This window comes from Amblyraja radiata, chromosome 7 (assembly GCF_010909765.2).
Source record: "Amblyraja radiata isolate CabotCenter1 chromosome 7, sAmbRad1.1.pri, whole genome shotgun sequence".
Classification (NCBI taxonomy): domain Eukaryota; kingdom Metazoa; phylum Chordata; class Chondrichthyes; order Rajiformes; family Rajidae; genus Amblyraja; species Amblyraja radiata.
In genome coordinates this window covers 61988737-62014039 of record NC_045962.1, presented here as the reverse complement: position 1 = coordinate 62014039, position 25303 = coordinate 61988737, and the positions used below count along the sequence as shown (strand labels likewise).

General features: G+C 45.1%; 1 protein-coding gene across 1 annotated transcript in view; it reads right to left on the bottom strand.

The window, feature by feature from the left end:
* The window catches only part of thsd7b (thrombospondin type 1 domain containing 7B), a 789171-nt gene that overhangs the window by 699909 nt on the left and 63959 nt on the right, over nucleotides 1-25303 (bottom strand). Inside the window, exon 2 of the mRNA XM_033024685.1 lies at nucleotides 13648-13823. Within this exon, the coding sequence (XP_032880576.1) occupies nucleotides 13648-13789 (142 nt within the window). The 5' untranslated portion in view covers nucleotides 13790-13823. The remainder of the gene's footprint in view (nucleotides 1-13647; nucleotides 13824-25303) is intronic.

Genomic DNA, 25303 nt, shown 5'->3' with positions numbered 1-25303 from the left:
TTTTGGTTACACTGCAGAACTTTGATCTCATTCAATGATCCATTTAAAAAATATTACTTCATTCATAAAATTTGAAAAGGCAGCAGAACGGTGGGTGGCGCGACTCTCGTCAGCAGCGGCCTCTGCAGTCCGTCTGCGTTTTTATTATTTTATGTCTATGTTTTTATGTAGTTTTTGTTATTTTTTGTTGGGGTATATGTGTGGGGGGGTGGGGGTGGGGTGGGAGGGAGGGGGTAACTTTTAAATCTCTCCCTGCACGGGAGAACCGACCTTTTCTTTGTCGGGTCTCCGTTGTCGTTGGGGCTGCAACGAGGAGCGGCCTCCAACAGGAAGACCGGGGGCTCTGGTGCCGACTACTCACCTCACCGTCGCGGAGCTGGCCAAGTCCAGAGCGGGTGGAGCGGTGGTGGAGCGCTGCTGCGGCCCGACCTCCGGAGATTCGGAGGCCTCAACTGCGGGTCTGGCGGACGGCGGCACCGGGAGCCCGCGGAACCCTGGAGGGAGACCGCTTTTCAGGGCTCCCGCAACGGCGACTTCTCCCGCCCGAGTTGCGGGGTTGAAGAGCTCCGGGAGTGGGGCCTTACATCATCGCCCCGCGCGGCTTGGAATGGCCGCGGGACTCTGCGAGCGCACGCCGGGGGCTCTAACATCAAGAACCCGGTGTGCGACCTTGCATCACCCGGCGTGGCTTTAATGGCCGCGGGACAATTCGCCATCGCCCGCCGGGGGCTTTGACTTTGACTCTGACATCGGGGGGGAGAGTGCAGTGGAGAGATAAGTTTTTTTGGCCTTCCATCACAGCAATGTGATGGATGTTTATGTTAATTATGTTGTGTCTTGGGTCTATTTGTTTGTAATGTATGGCTGCAGAAACGTCATTTCGTTTGGACCTCAAGGGGTCCAAATGACAAATAAATTGTATCGTATCATATCGTATCGTATCGTATCTTAGATTCATCTGTCTGAATTCTTGACACATGCTATGACATTCCATTTGTATTATATCAGCATGACGCCAAATTTCCTTTATATACATTACTTGAGGAGGAGTCCCCAGTGATTTTTTTTTTACTACACGCATGTTCCAGCTTCATTGTGTAAAGACTACAGATCTTTAAACTGGGGCATTCCCCCTTACAACCTTTGCAATAGCAACAGGTTTCAATGAGATCCTTGGTCTAGTTAGTAATACTTAATCATGGACTGCTCTTTGCACCAGAAACCAGCAGGTTTTCACAGCAACAAGAGAACCTCTTTCAGTGAGTTTATAATTTTTCAGAAGCAGTTACTTATTTCAGGGTCCTTTATGCATCTGTGACTACCAACCAACACCTCAGGGCAGCCAGTGGAACACCAAGTCTTATGTGATCCAAATGTTCAGGATGAATGAGAACAAAGACATCTAATGCTTCTCCTTCCACACTCTCCTGGGAAATCTGCATTCCAGAGTCAATGGAAAATGGATCTCATAAGCAGTTCAGAACAGCACTGTGACAGTGATGAGATTCTAGTTGTGCATGAAGAAGCTGCCGGGAAGACCCTTTTTGCTACAAACCAAGTAAGAAATAATTTTATTTATTTGTTGATGGATTGCAAATTGCATATATTTGATCCTGTTTAAGTCCATCAGATATGAGATGAATCGATCGCGTAGTCTCTTCCCCAAAGTAGGGAAATCGAGAATGAGAGGACATAGGTTTTAAGTGAAGGGGGAAAGATTTAATAGGAATCTGAGGGATAACTTTTTCACACCAAAGGTGTTGGGTGTATGGGATGAGCTGTCAAAGGAGGTAGTTGAGGCAGGTACTATTGCAACCTTTTAAGAAACAATTAGACAGGTACATGGATAGGACAGGTTTGGAGGGATACGAGCCAAACACAGGCAGGTTTTCATGGTTGTTTTCTAGGTCTGCACAAAACTTGAGTGTCTTCAATTTACAACAGACGTCTTTAATGCTTTACTCAATGCTGGCAGCAAGACAAGTCAAAAATGGCTGCACACACACACCGTCTACAGACAGGATAAACTATATACAAAACATCTCCCTTTGTCCTGTGCAGCACCACCTGCTGCATGGGAGGAGCAACGGGTCCTCCAACCCCACACATTCCACCAAACATCACATTCTCCCTTTCCAGTTTGAACGTCTCCATTTGGCTTGACCTCGCTTCACTCCTTTTTCCCAGCCTTTTTTTTGTGTTTCACAATCCTTGCTAAAGGTTCAGAATCAACAGTTTTCCTCAGTTCTCGTTTGAAGTGATATCAGTATTTGCTTTGTACGCTGTTCTTCCTCCACTTGGCTGTAGTTTTTCTCGGCGCTCGTCAGCGTTTTGGATGCGAATGCGATTGCTTTTTGCCATTCGGCACCGTTTACTGCTCCAAGATCAGACGGCGATGCATCGGCGGCCAGCGAGATCAGCTTTGATGTGTCATAGTGGACCAAACGCGTCTTCTGGGCGAGCATCTCCTTCAACCTTGTGAATGCATGGTCACACTCTTTGGACCAATGCCATTCAACGTCCTGTTTTCGCAGGTTGTTAACGCACTTGCTGACCATGTTGCAATCCATGGTAGATGACAATGCCATAGTTGATCCATCGTAGATCAAGGCGTGCACGTCAAGCTCGAAAGCATGGATCCAGTCGATGGTGCACAGGTATGTACCTTCTTTACCAACGACTATATGCTGCAACATCTGCGTCATACCATTACAGGAAACTGCGACAGTGCATTTGCCTTTCGTGGGAATGGGCTGTCGTCCGTATCTGAAAAGGCGGCGTTGGCCGGTTTCAGTTTCGGCGATCCGATCCTCTCTCAGATGTCCTGACCCATTAGTGACACAGCCGCACCAGTGTCCACCTGGAACTGTAGATCGACGTTTGAGACCCGCAGCAAAATCCTCAGCTTGGCGGTGATCGTAGACACACCGAGCACTTCAATAGGAATGATCCCCGCGATTTGGTCGACTGTGTTTTGCGCTTTCTTGCCTTTTCTCAGCGTTCCTACGGATTGACACACTGCCTAGAAATGACCTTTTCGGTAACAGGCATAACAAACGGACTTGATATACAGGCACTCACGGTGATGATGAGCAGTCGAGCCATACCGGTAGCAGGGTTTCGATCCTCCCCTCACAGGGGAGCGGCTCTTCTGAAACTGTCCCACCTTCTCCGGATTTGCTCTGGGTTGATCAACTGGTTTCTGCCGTTGCGGACAAGTCTGATGAACTGTATGCACCCACCGAGGGAGCTTCAAAGCTGTTTCACCGGCCATTTTGTGCAGTTCTTTATTCAGCTGTTCGGCCATCTTAACATCGGGACTCTTCTTCAGCGCTGAGTTACTCCCGCATATTGTGTCTTTCCAATGCAGATTAGCGTCTGCGATTCTTTGCTCCTGCATTACGGGGTCTATCTCGATTCCCGATAAAGTCTAAAACCCATCCTCCAGAGTTCTCAGCCCAGGGCGCCCATAAACAAGCCCTTAACTCCACACTGGGGACAGAGGCTGAGAGGTGTACAAAACCATGAGACGAACAGGCAGGGAAATAGACAGAGTCCAGGGTAATATATGTCCTTTGCCCACATAGGGGATTCGAGGATCAGAGGGCATAGGTTCAAGGTGAGGGGGGAAGATCTAATAGGAATCTGAGTGAGGGGTAACATTTTCGCACAAAGGGTGGTGGGTGTATGGAACAAGCTGCCAGAGGAGGTAGTTGAGGCTGGGTCCATCCCTACATTTAAGAAACATTTAGACAGGTACATGGCTAAGACAGGTTGGGAGGGATATGGACCCGACGCAGGCAGATGGGACTAGTTTCGATGGGACATTTTGGCCGGTATGGGCAAGTTGAGCCGAAGGGCCGGTTTCCACACTAACTCGATAAAGCCAGTGAGTATACGATCTAAGATAGTCCGAGGGTCTCGAATGAGGTAGGTAGTAGTTCAGGAATGCTCTGTGGTTGGTGTTAGGATGGTTCAGTTACATAAGTGCTCAAATGTAGGCACCGTTTTCGCAGTGGAAGCTCCGAGACTGTGCAGCGGGCGATTGTCGTGTTGGCTGGGACTCCTGTTATCCATGCAGGGGATTGACCTCAGTCTGAAGAAGGCTCTCGACCCGAAATGCCACCCGTTCCTTCTCTCCAGAGTTGCTGCCTGTCCGGCTGAGTTGCTCCAAGCAACTGGTGTCTATCTTCAAAGGACTGACCACCGGGCTGGATGTCGGGGCTGGCGTGTTGCGTTTCACAGACCGAACTGTCCAATTAATGGTAACAGATGGGCACTGAGGGAAGTCCCCCCCCTCCTCTGTTTATCTGCCCTTTCTTTAACTTTTGTGCCTCTATGCAAGTATCTCGCAAGCCATCCCAGACTGCCCATTTCTGCTCCCCCTCGTCTTTAATAACTACATTTCCCTAACAATTACTATCTTTGTTAGTTATAGGAGCAAAATTAGGCCATTCGGTCCATTAAGTCCACTCCGCCATTCAATCGCGGCTGATCTATCTCTCCCTCTCAACCACATTCTCTTGCCTTCTCCCCATAACCTCCTGACAGCCGCACTAATTAGGAATGTATCTATCTCTGCCCCTATTCTTCACCCTTTTGACAGTAGTTTTGTTTTATTGGAGACGCGGGAGACAGCGGAATGCTGGAGGAACTCGGTGCATTTGTGTTTAAGAAGGAACTGCAGATGCTGGAAAATCGAAGGTACACAATAATGCTGGAGAAACTCAGCGGGTGCAGCAGCATCTATGGAGCGAAGGAAGTAGGCAACGTTTCGGGCCGAAACGTTGCCTATTTCCTTCGTTCCATAGATGCTGCTGCACCCGCTGAGTTTCTCCAGCATTTGTGTGTGTGGGTGGGAGTAGGGGGGAGGGGGGAGGGGGGGGGGAGAGATAAGGCAGCCTGTCCATTTCCCTCCGTAGTTGCTGCCTGGCCCGCGGAGTTCCTACAGTCTTAGAAACTGCTTTAGGCAAAAAGAGACACAAACTGCTGGAGTAAAATAGATCAGCAAGTGAGGTACCTGAACACTCAAAAATGAAAAAGAATGAAAATGTGATTATTTCACCTCCCTTCAACTATTTTGTGTTTCAGCATGAGAGGGATTATAACATTAGAGACATTCATCTTGTAGTGATGTGTTAATGAAGAATTGCAGACATCAATCTGATAGTAAAAAATATATTTATTTAACAATGAGGTAAAACAAGCACTGATAATCAAACTGCTCAGTTACTCACCGTTCGCAGGAGTTCCCACGGTACCCGCAAGAGTTATTACGGATATCGCACGGATATCGCACTGGCCACTATGTTCATACAATGTTGCAATGCTTACCCACAAGTGTACAAGTCACTCTTGGAGAAATTCAAACTTTCTTGAATTTTCTCCCGAGTGACCAAGTTACACGATTACCTGCTGTTAGCGCCACGGTGGTCCACAGTGGTCCACGAATGCCGTACTGTTATCGCACGAGGTTCCCACGATGTTAAACTCTGGTTCACTCTTGCGTCAAGTCGCCCCGTGAAAAAGCCACTTTACAACAGAAGTCTTTAATGCTTTACTCAATGCTGGCAGCAAGACAAGTCAAAAATGGCTGCACACACACACTGTCTAGACAGGATAAACTATATACAAATCATCTCCCTTTGTCCTGCGCAGCGCCACCAGCTGCACGGGAGGAGCAACAGGTCCTCCCACCCCATACAGTCCACCAAACATCACACAGGTGAGACTAGCGTGTAGATGGGACATGTTGGTCGGTGTGGGCAAGTTGGGCCGAAGTGCCTGTTTCCACGCTGTATGCCTCCATGACTCGTATATGCATTTAATTTTAAGCATCACCAGTGTGCTCTTGGCATATTTGTCTGCAGATCTCTCATCGAATACAATTCTGCTGATGACTCATAATGCCTCATGATTTCTGAACCTTTTCCATTTGGCCTGACTGTAATGCTGCACTTCTTAGAGAGCCTGCTCAATCTAAAGAGGGAGATGTCTTCCAAGGATAGTGCAGATATCATACTTATGTCCACTCCCTTGGAGAGGCATGTATAGAATTCATATTCTGTTATTTTGGAAGGGTATGTTCCTTTGTGCTATTAGTCTAACATGTGCGCACATATCCATGGCCACTTGTAATTTTATTCATTCAGTGACAGGATGTGACATTATTGGCATGCTTTGACACAGAGCCATTTGCTAGTCCATTTTTAAGAGAACAATTAAGAGTCAACCACATTGTTGTAAGCATAACAGATTTCCTTCCCTGAAGGACATTGGAGAACCAGATGGAATTTTACAACAACCCCACAGTTTGATTGTCACCATTACTGACGCTAGCTTTTTATTTTAATTTAATGTACCCAGCTGCCACAGTGTGATTCAAATTCAATGACTGCACACCATGAGTCTTGGGTTCTGGATACCAGGCCAGATTATAATTCTAATTGATCGTCAGTGGGGGTTGTGCCCCAGCTTGGTCACCATTTTGCACATCCATGTTCTCATGGGCAGATGAATCTGCAACACATAGTTCGACAGGAATAATGTCAAATGGCATTTTGCCTTGTGTTGTATTCTCACAACCTGCTACAGACCCAGTGTGACAGCTTCAGGAGTCTGTCAGCTTGGTTCACACTGTCACTTCTAAGTGGCAATTGATAATGGACATTGAAGTTCACCCCACCTCAAGCATATGCTGTGATCTTGCTGCCTTCATTGCTTCTTTCAAGTGGTGTTCAGCATGTAGGAACACTAATTTGTCAGAAGGATGATTCCTTACTCATATTCAACCTGATTCCATAAGACTACATAACCTGGAATGTTGACAATCGCAGAGTAACTGCATCCCAATAGCATACCATCTTGTGCCAATTCCTTTATGTCCATGCTGCCATTAACTCTAGATCTGTCTAGGATAATAATGACAATACAATACAATATTTATTGTCATTTGAACCTCAGTGAGGCTCAAACGAAACTTTGTTTCTACAGCCATACAACCAAAAAACGATTCATACTAGACACACAACCAATTTAATTCACACAAACATCCATCACAGTGAACCTCCTCCTCACTGTGATGGAAGGCAAAGTCTCTTCTCTCCCCTGCTCTCCATTTTTCTCCCGATGTTGAAGCCCCAGGCGGGCGATGGTAAATCCCATGGCCATTTTAGGCCATGCCGGGCGATGTACGGCCCCGCTCCAGGTCTAAATGTCACAATGTTGGAGCCCCCGGCTGGCACTGGAATGTCCCGCGGCCATTATAGCCGCACTGGGCGATGTACGGCCCCGCTGCGGGTCGTTCCAACCTCGCGACACGGGCTGGAGAAGTTGCGTTGCGGGATCTCCGAAAAGCGGTCTTTCACCCGGAGTCGCGAGCTCCCGATGTCACAGTCCACCGGACCTGCGGCTGCAGCTGGAGCCTCCGAGCTCCGGAGTCGAGTCGCAGCAGCGAGCCACCACCGCTCCCCACGCTCTGAGGCAGACCAGCCCCACGATGGTAAGTCCGCAGCTCCGCTCCGCAGGCTCCGCAACTGGAGCCCCCAGGTCGTTCAAGCTGGAGGCCGCTCCACGGTGCTAGGCCCCAACGACAACGGAGACCCGACAGGGAAAAAGGTCGGGTCTCCCGTGCAGGGAAGAGATTTTTAAAAGTTTCCCCCGCCCCCCACATAATCACAGTTAAAAACAGTATTAAAAAAACACAACAACTACATTTAACTAGACAAAAAAAGAAAAAAAAGACAGACAGGCCACTGCAACAGTGTCGCGCTGCCAACCGGAAGATCTGCAATGCTGATGGAAAAAATAATTACTACAGGCAGTGACTCATCTAAAGTGCAATTGGATAGAGATAGATTGAATAATTGGGTGAGAATCTAGCAAATGGAGTTTAATGTGGGGGAAATGGGAGATCTTGCACAGCAGTAAGAGGAATATTAGGGTGGATTACTTTCTAAAAGGAGACAAACTGCAAAGACTGGCATTCAGTTAAGCTCGAGTAAATGAGTCACCAAATAATTAGTTGGTAGGTTCAACAAATAGTTAAGAAGGTAAATGGTACCTTACCTCCCCAACCTCTCCATATAGCTCAGGCCCTCAAGACCTGGCAATATCCTCATAAAACCTCTCTGCACTCTTTCCAGCTTAATGGCATCTTTCTTCTAGCAGGGTGACTGACCAAAAACTGAACACAATACTCCAAATGGGGCCTTACCACTGCTTTGTACAACTGTAACACTACAGTGTACTCAATTTCATGACCAATGAAGGCCAGCATTAAAAAAGCCTTCTTCACTTACCTACCTACGTGCAATGACACTTTCAGGCAGCTATGTACTTATATTACTGGATCTAACCATTCTACAACACTTGCCTGGCCTACTGCTCACTACTGCTCAGTGTAGGCTCTGCCCTGGTTTGACTTCCCAAAGTACAACATCTCACACTTATCTGAATTAAACTCCATTAGCCTTTCCTCGGCCCAGTTGCTCAGTTGTTCGAGATTCCAATCTGTTTACCAAAAAAAAGGATATAGTTGTATTGCAATAATCCCAAGGAGATTTATCAGGGGATAGAAAGGAGGAACCTAACAGATCATAAAGTAAATATTTACAGTAATGGACTGGTCAAAACATAGATCACGCATCCAAGAGCCAGAGAGTGGTAAAAATACAAAACACATCACCACGAGTCCTCAAAGGCATTCTGGCTGTTCTCTTCAAAAGATACCTCATACACTTAAGAGGGAAAAGGGCATGGAGAAATACATGTGTAGGTGTGAAGAAACAATTTGAAAGGGCAGAGATCTGTGCAGTGTACAATCACCAAAAGAGACCAGAGAGAGCCAACTTACTCATGGGGAAGAGACCGCAGGGCCCACAGTGCTCATGCTATACCAATCACGGTCCCTCAGCACATTTGAATTTGACAAACATGCAGCAGAACACTGATGGCTCTGCATGGGTGGTTAGTAGAGCCCACACTTCATTTTCTATTTACTAATTGAAATCGAATTTCCATGAATTCATCAGAAAAGATAATTTAATGAGACAAAATGACTATTTCTTTGACCTTTCTTGCTATTTTCATCCCGATCTGTTATTGTGCAAAGTCTGTCCTGGTTTGAAAACAGGTGCGTGCAGTGAGCAAAATAACAAGCATCTCTATTTACTTCCAGTTTTGGGAGTGAGGAGATGGCTGTTTGGGAAGATGGTAAGGAAAGCAAATTATTAATAACTATTATAAATGCTTTAACTTTAAGGGCGGCACAGTGGCGCTGCAGCAGATTTGCTGGCTTACATTGCCAGAGACCCGGGTTCGATCCTGACTACGGGTGCTGACTGTACGGAGTTTGTACATTCTCCAAATAATGCGTGTGGGTTTTCTCTGGAAGCTCAGGTTTCCTCACACACTCCAAAGATGTACAGGTTTGCAGGCTAAATGGCTTGGTGAATTTGTAAATAGGATATTGTTAGTGTGCGGGGAACGCTGGTCGGGGCGGACTCGGTCGGCTGAAAGGCCTATTTCCGTGCTGTATCTCTAAACTAAGCTATTCCAGGTTAAACTAATTGCCTCTGCCTGCATACGATTGGTATCCCTTCATTCATGCTCATCCACGCACATAATTGTGCAATTACCTAATTGGATCTTTTGTAAGTTGGACAGGTATAATCGCATCCAGAATCCTGTTTATCCATTGATATGCTCTTTGAAATCGTGACATTTCTGCCTGAGCTCATTTTAATTTGCGGGTCTTCACTGATCCCCAAGAGTCTAATGGCAAACAGTAAAGTTCTAACAGGCAATTACCGATTTGCTATCTTAAGCTTTGAAAACAAAGATTTCCATTTTATGAATCTCTGGGATCCATAGGTAATAAAAGCAATTCCACTTTCAAGGAATGTGGAAAAATAAATATTTGTATTGTAGAAGCCTTGAAAAAAATTGCTGAGCAGTCACTTCCCCAACAGCTGAAAGTCAACACACACAAAGCTTCATAACACTGCTGGGACTCTGATTCTCCCATCTTGGTGTTAGATCCAAAGTCTCTTTGAGCATTTGCCCTTTCAAGTGAAATTAATCAATCTCTTTGTCACATCAGCAGCATCTGGAGCTTCAATTATTATCACACTGCTGAGAGCAAAATGAAAAGTACCAATCACAGGGGGGTCTGGTTTTAGAAATTACACACAAGCAAAGTTTAATTATGTCCTGACTTCAACAACAATTCCACTAACTATTTTCTGAGCTCTCTACTGTTTTAAAGATGGAATTGTTGCAACTCTGCGTCTTTATATCAACTCCACAGTTATGCTACAGGCCCAAAATGAGGTGTAAAAAATATTAATCCCACAAGAATAGCAAGGAAATATCTAGATCTTTACGTTTGTAAGTGCAAAAGTAGCCGTGATAGTAATTTTGTCGAATTGTGAAGCTATGCACACTTTACTATTGTTGTCCTGTGATATGCAGCACAGAAAAACATGTCCCAGAACTTCCTAGCCACAGCATGCTCACTAATCATCTACCCACATAGCTCAAAGCTAACGTGCTTAACTGGCAAAAAACTATTTGGAGAATGTGGCAACGAAGATTCCCTGGAGATAAATGGCATCATGTGATAAAGCAAGAGCTAAATCTTGTACATAGAAATGCTAATCCATCTCATAAATACTAGGAGCAGAATTAGGCCATTCGGCCCATCAAGTGTACTCCACCATTCAAACATGGCTGATCTATCTTTCCCTCTTAACCCCATTCTCCTGCCTTCTCCCCATATCCCCAGACATCTCCCATTTAGCTGACATGCCAACTACCTTTGAATGCTGTTGAAACCATCGTTAAAAAAAACATACAAAAATGTACTTCGTACTTAGAGATGCAGCACCAAAGAAGGCCTTTTACTTTGGCCCACCGAGCCCACATCAATCACCCATTCACACTAGTTCTACGTTGTCACGTGATCTTGGGGAGCGGCTGCTAACCAGCAGCCGTCCGTTTAATTCGCTTTTTAAAAAAAAGTTTTTAGTAAGTCCTGTGTTTCGTCCGTTGGAGAAATTGACTTTTTAATGTGGGGGGTAGGGGGCAACTCTACTTCTAGGTCCCTACCTGGTCGGTGAGGCAGCTTTTTCTCCGGGCTGCCCGTCGACCCGTCCTCGTGGCCTACCAGCGGGCTTGGAGCGCCGTTTCCTGGCTGGGACCGCCCAGCACCTCGGCCTCGGTGGCGGCACAGCGCTGGAGCGCTATCGTGGAGCGGAGCGGGCGATGCCTTGCCTGGGTCGCCGTGCTGGATCGACGCGCTGGAGCTCCGGTGAGCTGTGACCGCCGTGTTCAACACCTCCGGGCTGCGGGTCTGCGGAGCGGAGCGAGCGGCGCCAATTTCAACATCGGAAGCCTGGGAGCTCCAAACCGGCGCGGCCTTGTCGGCTTCGGAAGCCGCGGTCTCCAGCTAGGAAGCGGCCGTTCCAGGTGGCCCAGCCGCTGAGAGGACTCTCCCGACGCCGGGGCAACACCACCCGGTGAGAACGGCCAGGAACATCTGGCCTCCGTAGAGGCAATTGCGGTGGCCTCAATAGGCCTGACTTTGGGTGAACTTGGGGTTGGGGACTGGACATTGTGCCTTCCCCCACAGTGGTATCCATTGTGGGGGGATGATTTTTTTGTCTCTAAGTAATCCTGTTAGTCTTTGTCCAAGATGGCTGTCGTGAAGGGAGAGTGGACGCTGGCGCGCTTTAGCTGCCGCTGCTCTCTCTTCACATTGTGTTCTTGATTGTTTTGTTTTTGGACTGAATTCTGTTTTTAATTTGTGTTTCTGTGATGTCTTTATTATTTATTTTATTCTGATTATATGTTTTTTATTCCTGTTAATCTCTGTAAGGTGTCCTTGAGATTTTTGAAAGGCGCCCAAAAATAAAATTTATTATTATTATTATTATCACAGTCTCACGTCCACTTGCCACACACATGGGCCAATTTACAGCAGCCAATTAAGCTACAAACCTGCACGTTATTGGGATGTGGGAGAAACCCACGTGGTTACAGGGAGAACATGCAAACTCCACACGGGTCAGGACTGACCCCAGGTCTCTGCCTCTGTGAGGGAGCAATTCTACCAGTTGTGCTGCTGTGATGAAGATTACTCGCATGTCTTTTAAAACCCAATGCTTGAAGGTAAAATATAATTTAAGAATCTGCTTCTTTTTTTTAAATCACAAATTAAGGGGGGAAAAAAAATCGATAATTTCATCTCTACAGGCATTTCTCAGCATTAAAGGCAAGTTGAGATCAAAGTGAATTACGCAAATTGGAGGAACAGCACCTCATATGAACACTGAATTCTCCAAATTAGGCAACACTGTCCCCTGATTTTTTCCCCGCATCTCTTTCATGTTCCCCACCCTGATGTGCATCCAATGTCCCCACTATCTACAGTACTACCCTTTCCCTTCTACTACAGCACTGTGCTTTTTTTTGTAAATCAGCATCTGCAAGTTCAGATCTGTCATAGGTCCAGAAGGCAGATTTCCCAGTGTATTTGCTGGGATATTGTAGGAAGCTCATTCAGCATCAGTCAGTAGGATGCTGCAGACTTGATTGAGTTGGTTACAGCTGGGAAATTGTGCTGTATTTCTGCTGATTTTTTCAGGAAAATTTCACTGCACACAGTGAAGTGATAATGTGAAAAATGGATAATGAAAGGTTATTGTTCCCACAAGCCTTTGATAGTAGATTCACTTAAGAAGCAAATCTCACCATTATACTAAGCCTATTAAATTGAGAATGGGCTTTCACAGCAAATGCCGATCCATCGAATGCTTTACCATCCTTTAATACATGTTTATTAAACAACAATCCTTCAGCCAACACGGTTTCTATAGAATATCCATAGCATCTTTGCATTTTTTGATTTAACATCCATTCCTTCTCCTCTCTTTTGCAGTATATTGATAATTTTAGATAGCTGCAGAACCAGATTTGAATGCCTAAACAACCAATCCTTCTCTAAATATGTTACTTTTGATATGACAAATGCTTATTTTTAAACAATAAATCTGCAACATCATTTGTGGCAATGAAAGATATTCCTGTGGTTACTTTGTCAAATTGGAAGGTAATTGATTGATATATCATGGAAGTCATTTCTTTAAAAAGAATCAGAGAACATCAACAATGGACATTTTAAATGAGTGGTCATAATCAATACTAGTTTTTCTCCAGCAATTAACAGATACCCCATATATCAAATAAATTACAGGTCACAACTAGCTGCCATTAGGGACCAACATTTAACTTTATTCAGAGTAAAACATTCACATATTTTGCATCAATGAATGAATATGCAATTTCTCAGTTCATTCTTGTTTTTAATAATCCACTACAAGGCTGGAAGAACACTGGAGAAATTCATTTGGTTTCCACAACTATATTCGCATACTGCCTCTATGATGGCATGAGTGAAAAACTTCATTAATAAACATACTCCTATGTGTGGAGTAGACATAGCTATTACTGGAGACAGATTAGCCTATTTCAATCTGTAGCAAAACTCGAGAGCATAAACAGATTGCCTGAGTTACAGGATGCCAAATGTGCACGTGAAGATGAGACCATTGCACCAAGAAAAATATGATTATTTTAAAGCTTTACCCGATCTCCAGATGTACTGTGTTTCTTTAAGTGCTTCAAGATTAGCTGGTGTTTGTAGAAAAACGAAGATCCAAAGTATCATAGCTTTTCTTAATTGCTGCCATGTCCATTCCAGCAGGCCAAATTCATCTCTCAGGCTCATAGTCCAGATAATTTCAGTTTTAACACTGTGGTTTCTGGGGAAGAAACAATTAAAAGATTAGCAACTGTTTCATAACCACCTTTTTATCCAGTTCCCACTTACACTTTATTTTAGAAGGAGATTATAACATGGAACAGTACAATACAGTACAGGAACAGGCCCTATGGCCCACAATGTCCATGCTGAACATGATGCAAGCTAGGTCTGAAGGGTCTAGATTCAAAACATCACCTATTCCTTTTCTCCAGAAATGCTGCCTGACCCACTGAGTTACTCCAGCATTTTGTATCTATCTTTGGTTTAAACCAGCATCCTTCCTACACATTTGGTAAACTATTCTCCTCTGCCTGCACATAATCTATGTTCCTCAATTCCCTGCATATCCATTCTTTGAGAGAAGTATTCATCAGACAAATGCAGAAGACAACAAACTGGTCCAACAGAAATTATAGCGAAATGCAACTTTCAGTCATTTCTAAAGTATTCTGGATTGCCAGCATCAACCCTGATACCAAGATGCAGGAGATATCAACCAATGATTGAGCAGAAAGATTGTATGATAACCATATAATATAATAACCATATAACAATTACAGCACGGAAACAGGCCATCTCGACCCTTCTAGTCCGTGCCGAACACATAATCTCCCCTAGTCCCATATACCTGCGCTCAGACCATAACCCTCCATTCCTTTCCCATCCATATAACTATCCAATTTATGAGGAACAATTGTATAAATATAGCATATTCTCACAGGGGAAACATTGTTTGTCATGATATTATTGTTGTTGTTGGAATTCTAATTGGACCATATTATGTTAACAATAATTGGTGAACTACCATCAGCGATTGAATCAGCGATAATCAATCTATGGACCAGACTCCCCAGATGCAAACAATTGCTTTTGATTTCCTCAAGTCACAGCTGCTGTGCTTGCATTAAACACATCAAAGAGACAGTGTTCTGATCTGAGAGCAACTCCACCATAGGCCCAGATAGAGCTGGGCTGAATGTCTGAAGTTCCAAACGGAATGGCCAGTATTTATCCACTTAAAAATGGTAGCAAGTCCAGGACCCTAGGCTAGTCCATGCTAGAGGACTAGCCTAGGGTCCTATTAAGCATTTGATGGCTACATGTGTTTCAATGCACACTACTACAGGAATCTTCATGGAGTCTAATAGCAGAGATAAATTTCTGCTAAGTTTCCTAAGCATTTATTTTGGGAGTAATTAAAAGAGTGCTCAGTTAAGCATGGTATAGGATATGGAAATCCATTGATTTTAATGGAACTGTAGAGCTACTGGGAGAGTCTACTAATCCTAAATGACATTGTGAATATGCAGAAATTGGGGTGCTTTGGGAATGTAAAGTGACTGTGAAACTTGGATTCACTGGTGGTGACATCACGGGTGCTGGAGACCCAATTCCTGGAAATCACGTGAGCCACCTGTTGCCACCAAGCCTGAGCCCCGAAGAAGTTTCTGTTTTGTTTCCATGTACTGACAACTGTTATGTATCTGTGATTGGGCAAAGGGGTTGCCTCCCACTGTAGTTTCCCGCCAGTATCTGTGATTGGGCTAAAGCGTTGCTTCCCTCTGAACTTTCCCACTGCTAATTTCCCACCACTGTATATCTGTATAAATAGGAGATCGGTTCGTTGGGGCATGTCGGTTGTCTTTCTTCTGTTCTGTTTGCCCGAGGCTGCTGCAGATTTGAGTGAGTGGATCCAAAATCGGCCCCGCGGTGAATAGGTGAATAAAGTGTTTGGACTCCAGTATTCGACTCGGTATTTTACTGACCCAGACTATGGGGGTAGAAGAACCGGAATCAACAACATCAGATTAAAGAAATTGTCTAATCTATTTGCCTCCAAAATCTTATTAAAGGTCACCACTTAAAGATTTAAAGACTATTTATTTAAAAAAGGCTATTTTATTTAAAACAGTTACAGTTGTAATATGGAATACAATTGTTTTTTTGCTCTTCAGATGCTAATGGATCTGTTGACGTCCAAGATTCTGCCTATTTTATATTTATAAATTCTTTAAGACACGCTCTTTATATTATTTTTGATGAATTGTGTACAAGAGATTGAATGGCTCAATGAACCAAGAACATGGACCGTAAATTCTCTGAAGAGATTGGACAGGAATTTTAAGCAAGAGTGTGACATTTTGCAGAAAGGTTAACTAATGTAAATGTAAGCAAACTATTTCACTTGAATTATTAATTCAGATTCAGTAGATACACACATGCAAAATAAAAATGCTGAGAATTAGAAACGTTTGCAAATAGTGGAATAAACCGTGAGGAAAAGTAAATACTATATTTATCAACTTCTTCGGGCAACAAAATAAGCAATAGATATCCAGGCTCAGAACAGAATTAATAAAGTTGAAAGGATATGCAATGCACTTGCATGATCAAAGGTTTTAGAACAAAGATCATGAAATAGGCAACTAAAGAAAAAAAAACAGAATTGAAAAGCGAGTCATTATGTAATTACTTATTTCAGATCTTTGCACAAATATCTAAAGATAAGGAAAACAACAGAACCACTTTTTTTTGGGACTTACATATATGAAAATAATTTCTAGCAAAGGGCATGGTTTGGAGAAAGTGAAACCTATACTTGTTTGTTTTTGATTAGAGGGAAACAAAATGGCAAAATGTATTTTTATTCAATCCATTTTACGATATAACATTGCACCGGATGAAGGAAAAAAGTTTGAATATTACGCAACTGAATGTCAGATGTAAAATTACCTCAGATTACCAAAAGGTAATCAACAATTTACTTTTGGATGCGAACCGATCAACTTGTTTGCCTTTACTTCCAGTTGCACGGAACATGGATATCCAAATTAAGATGTTTCACAAAATATCAACATGCTTTTCTTTCCCATAGTCAGAATGGAGGAAACAGCAAAATTTATTGTCCATTGATTATTAGACCATCAGATTAGACTTAGCTCAATGGCAACTACCGGAATCTGAAAGTTGCAAGTTCCAGTGGATTTCCAAGGATTAGAGCAAATAAATTAGGTTGACACTTCATCTCTCCTTGGGGAAATATAATGGATCCTATAACAAGCGCTGGTGAATTTGTGTCATGTCCTGGCAAACATTTATATCTCAATCAGCACTGTAAACAGATGATCTGGTCATTTATAACCAAGTGCATCTGAGTGCATCCTGTTTGTAATTTGATGACCACATTTTAAAATATTTACATTTCAAAAAAAGTTCATGTTGCTGTAGTGCATCCTACAAATATTACAGCCGCACTCAATATTTGATGGCTGAGAATATGTATGTATTGTGCCAGGTATCAACATTATAACTGCTCCCAAATGGTGGCAGGATTTGGTGCAGCTGTAAAGACACATGGCAAATAATCCAACGGTTAGGGAAGATTTGACAATTGGTCAAAGGTTCCAACGTCTGGTGCCAGTAGGGGCATTAGCATTAGTAACAGATAAACTGCTGGAGGAATGCAATGCGTCAGGCTACATTTATGGAAGGAAACAGGCAGATTAACGTTTTAAATCAGGAAAGTTCTTCGGAATAATCGTCAGCGATTTGGCAGAGAAGATCGTGATATTTCCAAGCCTATTGTCACAATAGGGCCTATACATCAGGCCGTCTGTAGCGGTGACTACGGAGGGTTTATGGCCCTAAACACGGGTGAAGGAGGAGGACTGGCTGAACTTTGTTGCCTTCCACCACAGTGAAGAATGCAGTGGATGTTTGTGTTAAATTTAACTTCGGAGTCACATGAGTGACTACGTCAAGAACCCGCTCAGCGCGCATGCGCGGCATTAATGCCAGCAGTGCAACAGCGGCTGCAACGGGAGCTAGGCGCTCCCGCTACAGAATGAAACGGACCATCAGCTGAGTACCCTGAGGTCGGGTTTCTATTACAGGGGAGCCTTTTTCTGCTTGTGTTTTACAGGCAGAGAAAAAGGCTCTGGAACAAAAGTGTCCCACGTTCGAGGAGGAACGTTTTCCGTCGGGAGGGGGGCAGCAACAGGCGGTAGAAGCGTTTACCCGGTGTTCCGCTATTCGCCGACACCGTGCCGAGCCCAGCCCGCTAGTACCTGAGCAGCGGGCTGGATGCATAGCCACCCGAAGAGGCATCCGGCAGGTGTTTTTCCGATTTCGGACGGGACGTCTCTCCACCCGCACGGGGGGAGAGAGAGCCGCCTGAGCCGCTGGAGCGGCTCTCGGAGCAGGTGCCTGCGAGACGCGCTGCTTGAGGAGCGCTCTCGCTTCTACAAGGCACAAAAGCTCTAGAAGAACCTGTCCCCCGCTCGACTCCAGCGGACGAGCGTTCCATTGCAGGGGGGGCAGCAACAGGCGGTAGGAACAATTATCGGGCGCTCCGCTATCCCCATCACCGCGCCGAGCCCAGTCCCGCTAGTGCCTGAGCTGCGGGCTGGATGTTTAGCCATCCGAAGAGGCATCCGGCCGGTGTTTCCGACTTGTCGGAGGGGACTTCTCTCCACCCGCATGGGAGAGAGACAGCCGCCTGAGCGGCTCCTGGAGCAGGAGCTCCTGCGAGACACGCTACGTGAGGGGCAGTCTCGCTGGAGGGTTCAGGCATACCCTCCACAGTGCCTAGGCACTGCCCATCGCTTCCTCGTTAGTGTGGTTAGCTTTGGGGTGACCAGGGCTGGGCTGGTCATGAAGAGGGGGTCGCTGGCTGAAGAATTCGGGAGTATGTCAGGGGTACAGGAACAGGAAGAGCTGCTGGGTGTGTGTGGACCGCTACGTGGCTACCCCACGTGCAGGAAGGCCATTAGAGCCTAAAAACTAACGGCCAGCGTTGACCACCTCTCCGACATGCACCTACAGGAGCAGGTGGTTAATGAGGCTTTAAAATGTACACCTCCATTAAATTATAGTCCTTCAAAGTGCCGGCAGTCAACAGCCAAATCTGGGGGCACGTCGGGACAAATACTCGGACCAGGAGCTGATACTGCAGCGGACCCCCAGGCTCCTGACGTCAGCCATCACACCATTTGCTCGTTTTCTGTGGACAATACGGAGATGACCACTAACTAACAAATCACTCTCGCACTGTTGTGCAACACGCAGAGCAAGATAAATTACCTCCGTATATAAATCATAAGACCTGCCCTAAATCCCGAATTTGGGTTGTGCTAAACCCCAGCCACTGAGTCAGCCTCACTGCTCTTTGGCACAAAAACCTCATGGGAATAAAAACTTTCGACCTCATGAGGGCAGGCCCCAGGACGAGCAAACCCCAAAAATACAATACCCAAGCGGCAGCACCCCATCGCGTCCACCAGTCGACGTCTACCATATGGGACTGGTGAAAGCTCGGGGACCGCATTTTTTTTATGCCCGGGAGTCTTTTAGACCACGGCCCAGAGCAGGACCCCATGGAAAATGCGCCACCCCCCAACATCACCGCCACTTCAGACAACGCGCCAGACTCGCTGGTCTGGGAAGAGACAGAAGAAATGCCCATATCCATGGAGGTAGGTGGGTCTGGTGCCTACAAGAATATGTAAAATAAGGAATCTAATTTCAAAGGATACTTTATGGCAAGCATTGGCCTCAAATATGCTTACTATTCAGTACCCATTCAAAAGGATCTACGCAGATACCTAAAATTTACCTGGATGGGGCAACTATGACAGTTAAAGCATTACCCCATGGGGTAACGTCAGCTTAAGGTTATTCATCAAGATACTAAAACCAGCCCTGGCAAAACTAATAAGAAGACCATGGAATTGGCTATGTCAGCTGTTTTTCAGCTACAAAACAGTTTTCGAAACCCTGGGGTTTGTTTTACATCCAGACAAATCAAAGTTGAAGCCATCCATTATCATGGACTACTTAGACTTCACAATTAATTCAGTCCATATGACGGTAACTTTTCCAAAAGACAAAACGGTTGAATTGGCACAATTATGCCACAATTTAATGGTCAACGAGCAACCAACTATTCGACAAGTAGCAAGAGTAATTGGGAAAATGGTAGCAGCATTCCTGGCTACACAATTCGGACCATTGCATTATAAAATCTACAAAGAGCAAAGGTACAGGCATTAAAATATCATGCAGGTCATTATGATCGGGTCATGAAATTACCCACTGAAACTATATCAAAACAGTTGGCATAGTTTCAGCCCTATCATTATCTAACAGGTGGTAGATGGACTAACCTAAAGTCATCATTACTACTTACACGGGGCATTAATTATTTAGCGATGTTGAGTGCCTTTTATGGATTAAAAGCATATACATCAAATATGCATCACTGCATGTACGGTTACAAATGGATAATACTACGGTGGTGGCCTACATTAACCATATGGGAGGCATAAAATCGTTATCATGCGACAAATTGGTCAACACAATTTGGCAATGGTGTGTCAAAAAGACATATTTGGCTGTCAGCAACTTACCTATCAGGTAAGCTAAATACAGTGGCAGACACCAGGTCACGCAAATTCAATGACAACATCGAATGGATGTAAAACCCAAAGTATTTGCAAAAATTATCAAGCTATATGGCACGCCAGATATCGATTTATTTGCATCAAGGCTAAATCACCAGATACCTATGCATGTCGCTTGGGAACCAGACCCAGAGGCAGCAGCGGTAGTAGATGACTTCACGCTGGATTGGGGAAATTCCTTCTTCTATGTTTTCCCTCCTTTCTGCCTCATCAGTCAGGTACTACGAAAAATACAGATGGACTCTGCATCAGGGTTTGATAGTACCCGACTGGCCTACACAGCCATGGTTCCCAGTACGGCATGACATGTTTGTGGAAACACCGATGGTATTCCCCAGTGACCCAGAGTTGTTAACTCACCCGGTATCAGGCATAAGCCACCCATGCCATGAGAAAATCAAACTTATGGGTTGCAGGCTTTTAAACAGACCTTATCTGGAACTGGGATTGTCAGAACAAACCATCAACATCATGTCAGCATCCCTTTCGAACATCCACTAAGAAGCAGTACTTAACCAGCATCAAGAAATGGGAGAAGTACTGCCAGGAAACAGGGACCACGTACACAACAGCAACAGTCACCAACGCACTGGAGTTCCTGGCCTTACTACACCACAAAGAGGAATCAGCTACAGTGCCGTCAACACAGCAAGGAGTGCCCTGTCTGCTTATTTGAAACCAGCACCAGGACAACAGCCGATGGGATCCCATCCACTGGTGGTCAAATTAATGAAGGGCATCTATAACATCAAACACCTAGACCAAGGTATACCCATTTATGGGATGTCAGTGTGGTCCTGACGTACCTCAGGGGATGGCCACCAGCCAGATCCCTCAGCCTCGAACAAACTACCCTGAAAACGCTCATGTTGATGGGACGTATCCACTCAGAGGGTCCAGTCACTACATCGATTGCGACTGGGCAACATGGTGACCACCCCAGACCAGATCTCGTTCATCATCCAGGGTCTGGTAGAACAGAGCAGGCCAGGTATAGCCAATCCAGTTGTGGTGTTCCGGGCTTACCCGCCAGAGCCGCGGTTGTGTGTCATGACCTATCTACTATATTATATAGACACAACCTATAACATCAGAGGGAGTGAAAAAGCCTTATGGGTCAGCCACAAAAAACCTCATGGCCGGGTAACGAGCCAAACCATTGCAAGATGGCTCAAGCAGGTACTAAAGGCTGCCGGAATAGACACTAACTTTTTTCAAATCTCATTCCACCAGGGCAGCGTCTACATCAACAGCCGAAAGAATGGACGTACCGGTTGACCATATTCTGACGACAGCAGAATGGTCGAGGGAAATGACATTCAGAAATTTTTACAATAAGCCGTTGACGAAACCTGACTTGTTTGCAGAAATTTTTTACAAACTGCAAATATTTAATTTAAGCCCGGGGGAGCAATTTAATTTATTATTGTTACTAAATACCATTTTTGTTTCTCGAAAAACAGATTCATTGGTTGGTTACGATAACACACTTCCTCCCTCAAGAACTTCGGCAGTGAGTGAAATAAAACTGTTACACGGTTTGAAATCACAGAGCTTTGAAGTCTTCACGTAGTCACTCATGTGACTCCGAAGATTAAACGAGAACTTACCAGTTTGAAGTTTGATCTGTATTTTATGAGGAGTTACGATGAGGGATTACGTGCCCTCCGCTCCCACCCTCATAATATAGGTCAAACTGATAACTGATGTCTCCTTTTCTTTACTATGTTTACTTCAATAACTGTGTCTATCTGTGATTCCACACCGCTGCTTGGAAGTATGTCGCGCATGCGCGCTGAGCGGGTTCTTCACGTAATCCCTCATCGTAACTCCTCATAAAATACAGATCAAACTTCAAACTGGTAAGTTCTCGTTTAATCTTACTATTTTATTGTGTATTGTGTGTTCTTTTTAAGTGTATCACTGCTGGCAAATTCATTTCACTGCACCTTCGGGTGCATGTGATGAATAAAATTGACTTTGACTTTGACGTTGACCCTAGGATTGAGAGTGGGGACAAGGGAGAATAGGAGATGAAGCCAAACTGAGCAAAAGGGCAAGAACATAACACAATGTAGCTCTCTCGTGGCTCCTAGGACTTGGGTTCAATCCTGACCACTAGAAATTAGAGGGAGTTAATGGCCACATGATATAAAATGAGTTACGGGGAAAACAAATGAAGGAAATAAGATTCATAGAAAATGTCAAAGAATTGCAGAGGATTCATTAAACCAAATGGCTATGTCATAAGAAAATATGTAATTTAATGTAGATAAATGTGAAGCTATTCTTTTTGGTGCACAAGCCAGAAAGAAATGCATATATTTTAATGAAAAATTTTCATGGTGAGAGATTGGGCAATGTTGGTGTACAAAGGTTCCTTATACAAAACATACAGGGGAGCAAGTAGCTAAGATGACAAATTATGATGGCAATAAAATATGAGAGGATTTCAGTCCATGAATGAAAGTGCATTACTGAAATTATATGGGGTCTTGCTGAGACTGCACCTGGAGTATGGTATATAGTTTCATTGGTCCCCTTACTCAAGAAGAAATATACTGCCAAAGAGGTGATGCTGTGAATGTTCATTAGATTATCCCAGGGAATATGGGCTTGCTGTTTGAGGGGGTTACAAAGGTAGACAAAAGTGCTGGAGAAACTCAGCGGGTGCGGCAGCATCTATGGAGCGAAGGAAATAGGCAACATTTTGGGCCCAAAACCCTTCTTCAGACTGATGTAGGGTGGGGGGGGGGGGGTCGGGGAGAAGAAAGAAGAGGAGGAGCCAGAGGGCTGAGGGAGAACTGAGAAGGGGAGGGGACAGCAAGGGCTACCGGAAATTGGAGGTCAATGTTCATGCCGTTCGGGTGCAACCTGCCCAAGCAGAATATGAGGTGCTGCTCCTCCAATTTCTGGTGGTGCTCACTCTGGCCATGGAGGAGGCACAGGACAGAAAGGTTGGATTCAGAATGGGAGAGGTTGAAGTGCTGAGCCACAGGGAGATCAGGTTGGTTAATGCGGACCGAGCGGGGGCCTACGCTTGGTCTCACCGAGGTAGATCAGCTGACATCTAGAGCAGTGGATGCAATAGTTGAGGTTGGAGGAGGTGCAGGTGAACCTCTGACGCACCTGGAATGACTGCTTGGGTCCTTGAATGGAGTCGAGAGGGGAGGTAAAGCGACAAGTGTAGCATCTCTTGCGGTTGCAAGGGAAAGTGCCCAGGGAGGGGATGGTGCGGGAGGGAAGGGAAGAATTAACCAGGGAGTTACGGAGGGAGCGGTCTTTGTGCAGAGCAGACAGGGGGGGAGATGGGAAGATGTGGTGAGTGGTGGGGTCACATTGGAGGTGGTGAAAATGACAGAGGACTATTTGTTGTATGTGACGGCTAGAGTGGTGAAAGGTGAGGACTAGGGGGACTCTGCCCTTGTTACGAGTGGGGGGGGGGTGGGGAGAGAGAGCAGTGTTATGGGGTACTGAAGAGACCCTGGTGAGAGCCTCATCTATACTAGGGGAGGGGAACCCCCGTTCCCTGAAGAATGAGGACATTTCCGATGCCCTGGTGTGGAACACCTCATCCTGGGAGCAGATGCGGGAGTAGGGGATGGAGTCCTTACAGGAAGCAGGGTGGGAAGAAGTGTAGTCTAGATAGCCATGGGAGTCAGTGCGTTTATAGTGGATCTCGGTCAGAAGTCTATCACCTGCGATGGAGATAGTGAGGTCAAGAAATGATAGGGAAGTATAGGAAATGGTCCAGGTGTATTTAAGTGCCGGATGGAAATTAGTGGAGAAATGGATGAAGTTAGTGAGTTGTGTGTGGGTGCATGAGGTCGCACCAATGCAATTGTCGATGTAGCGGAGGTAGAGGTCGGGGATGGGGCCCTGGTACGTCTTGAACAAGGATTGTTCGACGTACCCTACAAAGAGGATGCATAGCTGGGGCCCATGCGCGTGCCCATAGCTATGTCTTGTATTTGGAGGAAATGGGAGGAATCAAACGAAAAGGTATTAAGGGTAAGGACCAGCTCCGCTAGGCGGAGGAGAGTTTCAGTAAACAGGGATTGGTTGGTTCTCCGGTCAGGGAAGAACTGGAGGGCTTTGAGACCCTCCTGGTGGGGGATGGAGGTGTAGAGTGATTGGACGTCCATGGTGAAGATGAGGGGATGGGGGCCTAGAGAACGGAATGCCCGGAGACGACGGAGAGTTTCTGAGGTGCCTTGAACAAAGGTAGGGAGGGATTTAACCAAGGGAATAGGATGGAGTCAAGATATGTGGAAATAAGTTCGGTAGGGCATGAACAGGCAGAGACAATGGGCCTACCAGGACAGTCAGGTTTGTGAATTTTGGGGAGAAGGTAAAATCGGGCCGTGTGGGGCTAGGGAACGATGAGGTTGGAGGCTTGGGGGGGGCAGGGGTTACAAGGCAGGAGAACGAGTTTGAAGGAATCATAGATCAGCCCTGATCGAATGATAGAGCAGACATGATGGGTCGAATGGCCTAATTCTGCTCTTATTTTTTATGAAAGATGCACAAGCAAGTTAAATTGCTTCCAATAAAACAAAATACCTGAGAAAGGAAGGAGGACAATGATGAAGATATTTTGGATAAATGCTCCAGAAGATTAGGACTGTTCTCCTTAAAGGTTTCGAAGAATAAGAGGAAATCTCAATGAATAGATTTTTACAAGGCTTGACAATCTAAAAGCAGAGTCGATGTTTTCCCTGACCGGGGAGACTGAACCATGGGAATCCAGTGTAAGTTACACCATTTAGGACTGAGATTCAGACACATTTATTTGTGTGTATAAAATCATGTGAAGAATAGATAGGGTGAATGCACAGAATCTTGTACCCAGGGCAGGTAAATAAGCTCAAGCAGACCCGGTTTATGGTAAAAGGGTAAATATTCAATAGATACTCTGAGGGACAACATTTTCTCACAGAGGTTGATGGATCTAATGAATAAGCTGTCCAAAGAAGTAGTTGAGACAGGTACTATAACAACATTAAAAAGACATTTG